At 44.6% G+C, this 6,000-nt stretch overlaps 1 protein-coding gene across 9 annotated transcripts in view; it reads left to right on the top strand.

The window, feature by feature from the left end:
- The first annotated feature begins 1,021 nt into the window (after nucleotides 1-1,021).
- Nucleotides 1,022-6,000, top strand: part of fgfr2 (fibroblast growth factor receptor 2) — a 37,171-nt gene continuing 32,192 nt past the window's right edge. For 8 of the 9 annotated variants that reach the window (XM_080288275.1, XM_080288273.1, XM_080288274.1 and 5 more), the window contains exons 1-2: nucleotides 1,064-1,671; nucleotides 3,748-4,000. In XM_080288275.1, the coding sequence (XP_080144401.1) occupies nucleotides 3,823-4,000 (178 nt within the window). In that variant the 5' untranslated portion in view covers nucleotides 1,064-1,671; nucleotides 3,748-3,822. Of the gene's footprint in view, nucleotides 1,672-3,747; nucleotides 4,001-6,000 lie in introns of all 9 variants that reach the window. The other variant, XM_080288270.1, reaches the window with a different exon arrangement.

Below are 6,000 nucleotides of genomic sequence, written 5' to 3'. Positions count from 1 at the left end.
GAAAAAGATCTCTTATTTAAAAATGTGCACAATAGTATGAAACAGTAAAGGTTCAGACGCAGAGAGAATGTTTTCAGTGATATATCAGTATTACTTGGACTGCTATATTAGTGATGTTTTCTTATCCCAACTCTAAAAAAGTTGGGACGCTGCGTAAAATGTGAATAAATACAGAATGTAATGATTTATGACCGACACAAACTGTGTGGAACTGAGAAAATGTGACATTTTAAGGCCATTTAGAATTTGTTGGCAGCAACACCACTGTGTAGCATCCCCTCTACTGTCTGTAAACATCTGGGAACCAAAGAAATGAGTTGCTGGACATTTTGAAGGATTTTAAATGGTGCTGATTCTGGATCATTTTCACATATCTTTCACTTCTTTGCATCATAGGGCTTTGCACTGCATGGTGAGCTGTGGTCACAGACAATTTCTGGCAGTGTTCCTCAGGTCATACAGTGATTTCTATGCCTGTTTTTAATGCCGTGCTGTCTGAGGTACCAGAAACCACAGGCATCAAATACTGTCTTTTGCGCATGCTCTGAATCCTATTATGCCCTGCAGATGATGAGATATTCAAAGTCTTTGCAATTTTATATTGAGGAACATTGTTCTAAAATTGTTCCACAATTTGTAGACATGGTTTTTGTAGTTTGGTGAACCTCTGCCGATCTTTCATTCTGACTTCAGTTTTCTTGCTCTAAATCACTGTACACTATTTCTACTTTGAGAAACTGATCTGAATATTCTAATACTGAGTCTGCAGGGATGCTTCACTACAGTCTACGTTGTGTCACGTCTTGGCCACTGAGCGGCGTTGCGGTCTGACAGCTCGGCAGAGGAGCAGTGGCTCTCGCATTCCCACTCTGTGTGAACGAGTCGAGCGCGGGGCAGGCAGTCAGGCAGCTCTGCAGTTTGATGGGCGGAGGAAGGCAGGGCCCGAAAGCAGTGCAGGCACAGGCTCGAATTACACTCGGGGTGCTCGGGACAGGAGGAGGGAGGGGGGGTGATGACACGCACTGGAGGGAAGGAGGAGGGCGGTGTGTGTGGAGACGTAAGGAGGAGAAAAAATCTAGTAAACCTGACAAAGCGTCTGAGTAACAGAGTGAAGACTGTCGGCGGAAGAAGTAGACGCGAGAGACGCTCGTTTCACCGAGAGGACGCACATTCACGGATTTTACGAGGTGTTTTTTTCTCCTTGCAGTGGACAACTATTCTCTTCTGCCCTTTAGAACTCGTCCCACGTACATGGTAGCTGCAAACTTTCTGTTGAGTTGACAAGTGCGCTGTTCGGGGAACACTGGGCAGTGTTTTGCGCTTTGGAAGAAACTTGGTGACGAGAGGTGGAAAGTTTCGAGGGGGGGGACAGCGATATGGTTTTACGAAGTGTTTTGGAAGGATAACGCGTGTAAACCCGGATTTCTGTGCATGGCATTGGTCTACGCTGTCAGTCGGGTTTGGAATATATCTTCAGATCCGAGCTGATGCCGGCTGATTGTGGAATAGTAAGCTGAAGAAAAAAAAAAAGCCAGCGCCTCGATTTTTTTCCCTTTTTTGCCGCTGCATTGTATTATTGGAGACATTCCTCCCTCTGGATTCAGCTCATGCTCTCTCCTCCCTTATCTGTGCATGCCAAAACAGAGATCTCCACGATTTTAGTCCTCCCTGGTAAGTGTTCTCTGCATGGGATAAAAAAAAAAAAATCTAATGCGTCTTCAGAGCCTCATCTGTCAGGGTTCCTGCTGCCATACGCGATAGTGGAAATGCGCTTCCACGGTTTGTGCAGTTATTTATTTATTTTTTTACAGCTGCACGAAAAAACCCCTGAAAATTGTTTGTTTGTAGTTTTCTAACCAAAAGAGTTTCCAGAAGACGACGAAGTGCGTAAAGTTCTTAAATCTTAAAGTTTTTAAATTTTAGTTTCATATTTTCCTGGCATGCATTAAAAAAAACCCCAATTTGTTTTTTTTTTCTTTTTTTTGCACGTAAAAACTTATTGCTGTGAACTTCATCTTTGTTTATTTAAGACGCGAGAGGAGCCACACAACACCTTGCATCATCACTTTAGGGCCCATTAACAAGTGTCCGGGTTATTTATTACTTTGGTAAATTTTCTACATTGCATTTATGGTGCCAATTACCCCGTGACCGCTGTTGTTTTTTCACTGCTTGGTGCCGGAGCCCTAAATCACCGAGGAGCTCCAAATGAGCCCCCCTCATTGTGGAAAAAGCCAACTGATTTGAATTTCAATCGGGGATTCAATCAGTGCCAAGAAATTTCATTGAAAGCTCGAGTTTTTAAATGAAGGCTTGGTTATGTATGAGGCCGAGCTCTCAGTGGGTCCCGTTTTAGAGTGGATTATATCACGTATCACTATATACCGTTTACTTCTGAGTTTTGCGCATTAATTTTCTCTTTTTCCAAATCGTTTCTGTTGTAGGTTATTTATTTGACGGCTGTAGAAAAATGTAGTATTTGTATTGCTCTCTTTAAGCAGCGTAGCACAAAAACACCCCCACATGGAGGCTTTTTTTGGTGGGGGCGTGTTATCTGGGCTCTTTTCGTCCTGCAGAAGTTTTTAGACAGCGGTGATGCCAGTAGTACTTGATTGGTGCACTGATTCGTTTACTTTTCATCAATAATTCATGAGTCTGGGCTGTCACTATGCGGAACTGGGTACTCTAATTGCAAAATTCACACCGGCGCATTTCTCTAATAAAGTTAAGACGTCGGATGAACTCAAGCATGCACGCCGACATCAGGTGCGCGGTCACCGTCCGTGTCCCGCAGTCCCCCGCCCCCGAGCGGTTGAATGAAAGATAACTCGGCATGTGCACGTCTTCTTTTTCGCCCTCTAAAAGTCAAATTACATTTGTCTTTGCGGGTGAAACCAATCGATACTTCCAGCTGGAAGAGAAGGAGCTCAGGGAAGCGTGACTTAACCAAACCTCCAGAGACACTTCGCCGCGGTTGAACCGCAGATGTCTGGCTAAACGGAACGATGTGTGTGTTTGTCCCCATGTTGCAATATCGCTTTTTTCAATTAAAACCGTACGGCTCTCATAATCAAGTCCTGGGCATGCAATAAAAGCTCTTACGAATGCGATTAACACAAACACAACAGCGCGGGCAACAGGTTTGGTGCATCTGTTGCGCATAAGCGGCGTCCAGCGGAGAAACTGGTGCCACACTGGCTGCTGCTGCTTTGCCTTTTCTGCACCAGCGACTTTTGAAAACATATAATGACTGATCTGTTACAAAAGAAAACGTAATATTAGTAATTTAGCGGGGAAAATGAGCAGCGTGGAACAGGTGATGCTCTTTTTTTCATTAGATTCATGTGAGATTAAATAAATGCTAGAAGTCTGGGGGACGTGAGTGAAACGGCTCCTTTGACACTAAAATTTAGAAGAGGGATGTTTGAGTTCGTGTTCTGAAATATATGTCAGTGCGTACAGATCAAAACTAAAGGTAGATGCGGGGCGGCTCTGTGTGGGCTGCCTCACCTTTCAGGTATGTCTGTGGTGTGGCTTGTTTGACAGCATTTTGAAGCACTTGGTGACTCTGTTGTTTCAGCTGTCTCTCACTTTTTAGAAAGAAGTAAGAGGGACGTGGCTCAAAGAGCATCTATGAATTAAGATGAACCATTTTGACTAAATCTGTCTTCTTGTTCTCTCCCCTTGCTGCCTTTCACACTTCTGCCTCTTCAACCTGTCTCCCAACTTCTTCCCCTTACCTCCCAGCCCAGGTGATTGGGTGAATTCCGGTGAGTGACAGGCCAACCCTGCAGCAGTTGATGGTTGGGCGGACCCCCTCAGATGGGATCAGTGTCCAGGGGGAGGTGGAGAAGGGGGGTATGGGGAGCGCTGTCCCCCAATAGCGGGATGGCCTCGTGGGCCTGGCTCCTGGCCGCTGTCCTGCTGTCCCTTTTGACTGTCAGCGTGGCCCGGCCGCCCCTTACTGCCACCAAGGGGGAGGCCACTCTGGAACCTGAAGGTAAGCAGTGAGGGGCTGTAACACGGGGTAGGAGAGGGGTGGGGGGGGACCCACATTTGTTTGCCTTGTTTTTCAAGAGCAGGCACCAGTTTGTCAATAACTAAATAAATAAATCCACCCTTCATCCTATTTTTGTTTACTTTTGCATCCTTCCCTTCAAATTCTTGTCATTTACTCACATTGAGGTGGATAAGAATCCAGAACTGGCCCGTGACACAGTTTCTATATTTTATACTCTTATTTATTTATTTATTTATTTTGTAACTTTCGGAGTTTCATGCAGAAGCACAAGTTGTTGTTTTTTTTCATTTAACTTCCAGTAAAAGTTAAAATATTGGAAAAGAGACAACATTTTAGAGGGAGAAATATAAATAAACTAAAGAGAAGCAACTAACCTTGGCATGGCCGACCTCTTGTTTTCCTCACTGAGTTCTAATTCGCACTCTTTTTGTTTTATTGTTCTTCTCTGTGCGTAGCTTACTGAGCTATACTTGAGCTGTAAAGCCTGGTTTGTGTCTCTGTTTGGAGGGAAAGTTGTGAAGAAGGGTGGCACAATGTTTAACCCGGCATCTCTCTCATGACCTTCTCGCCTGGAAAGAGATTGAGATGGAGATTTAGAGTTCTGGTCTTTGCTTTCTTCCAGTCACGACTGCTGTTATTTCCTGTTCCTGCAAAGTTTGAATAAATGTTTTAAGCTATATAGTTTTGAGAAACATCTTAGTGAAAGGCTTTTTTTTTTTTTTTTAGTCTTTCTTTTAGGCTTCTCTATTTCTGTGTCTCTGGTCTCGGAGTCTGGTTAGAGACGAGTTAATTAGTTGTTTTGATGGATGGTAAGTCGCATTCCAAAGTCCTTTGTTCCCTGGCTTTAATCAGCATGCTAATTGTGAGTTAGGCCAAACAACAGAGCATCACTTTTAAGCCACCTCCCCCACCGTCCTTCTGTCTTTACACAAACACACACTGTACCTTTTCTCGGCCTTTGCCCTTGAGGTCAGGTATCAAACTTACCTACTTGGATGAGAGGCTGCCCGAGCTCTCCTCTCCTGTTGTTTTTGTTGTTCTGTCTCAGACTGTTTGGCTCCAAGCCGGTGAGTTCAGAGCCCCACATGGCCCGGACGCTACGCTACATGGCCACAGAGAGGACAGGGGGAGTTTTCCAGAGTTACAAAATCCCCCAGAAGAGCTCTAAGAGGATTTGTGCATATTTGACTTCTCCTTTAGATGGAGAGATTACAGAGTGCTGCTGAGCAGCGATGAAGTCATGTGACTGGAGATTAAGTGGCCTGGGTGAGGTCACCTGAAGAAGAACAGAGAGGGCACAAAGAACCTGGTCTGCTTATCTGATTGTGAACCAATTTATCTGTTGCATGTTGCAAACAAATATTTATTTATTTAAATTATCATCAACAGCACCTTTGTGTGATTTTACTCAATGTGTTGTCCTCTTCAGTCTGTTGCTTTCTTCCATTCACTAATACTGACAGGACACTATGGAGTCACCTGTGGGATGCAGATGTTAGAGAGAGATGGACTGACTTGTCCTACCTACCGTAACTGTCTTGAATACCCCCCCCCCCCCCCGCCTCCGTCCCCACACCCCACCCAGAAAGGTTAAGAATTCTCAAAATTTGAATTCTCCCTCCCCTCCCCTCTGCCCTGCAGACGTGCTTGTGTCTGTGGGAGCAGTAATTACTTTAGATTCATCAGATTGCATATCAATGTTGTCTCTATACAGCCTGCCCCTGCACCCCTGGTAGTTTGCCTACCTGTGGCTGTTACAATGGAAGAAGCGGACTGAACGTGCTGTTTAATGTCTTCACACAACAGGCTTATTGTTGCCACTGTAGCCACTTCAATATGGGAACGTTTACCTTGTCCAGGCACGCTCTGTTTGCACATTGATTAAAATACTCTGAATGACAATGGCAGAAAATACACAGGCATTTTTCTGCTCTTTCAAGCCACTCTTCTTGCACATAATGCGGAATAAATGTGGCACC

The sequence above is a fragment of the Astatotilapia calliptera genome, chromosome 13 (assembly GCF_964374335.1).
Source record: "Astatotilapia calliptera chromosome 13, fAstCal68.1, whole genome shotgun sequence".
NCBI lineage: Eukaryota > Metazoa > Chordata > Actinopteri > Cichliformes > Cichlidae > Astatotilapia > Astatotilapia calliptera.
The sequence above is the reverse complement of the archived record's forward strand: the minus strand, read 5'-3'. Positions and strand labels throughout refer to the sequence as shown.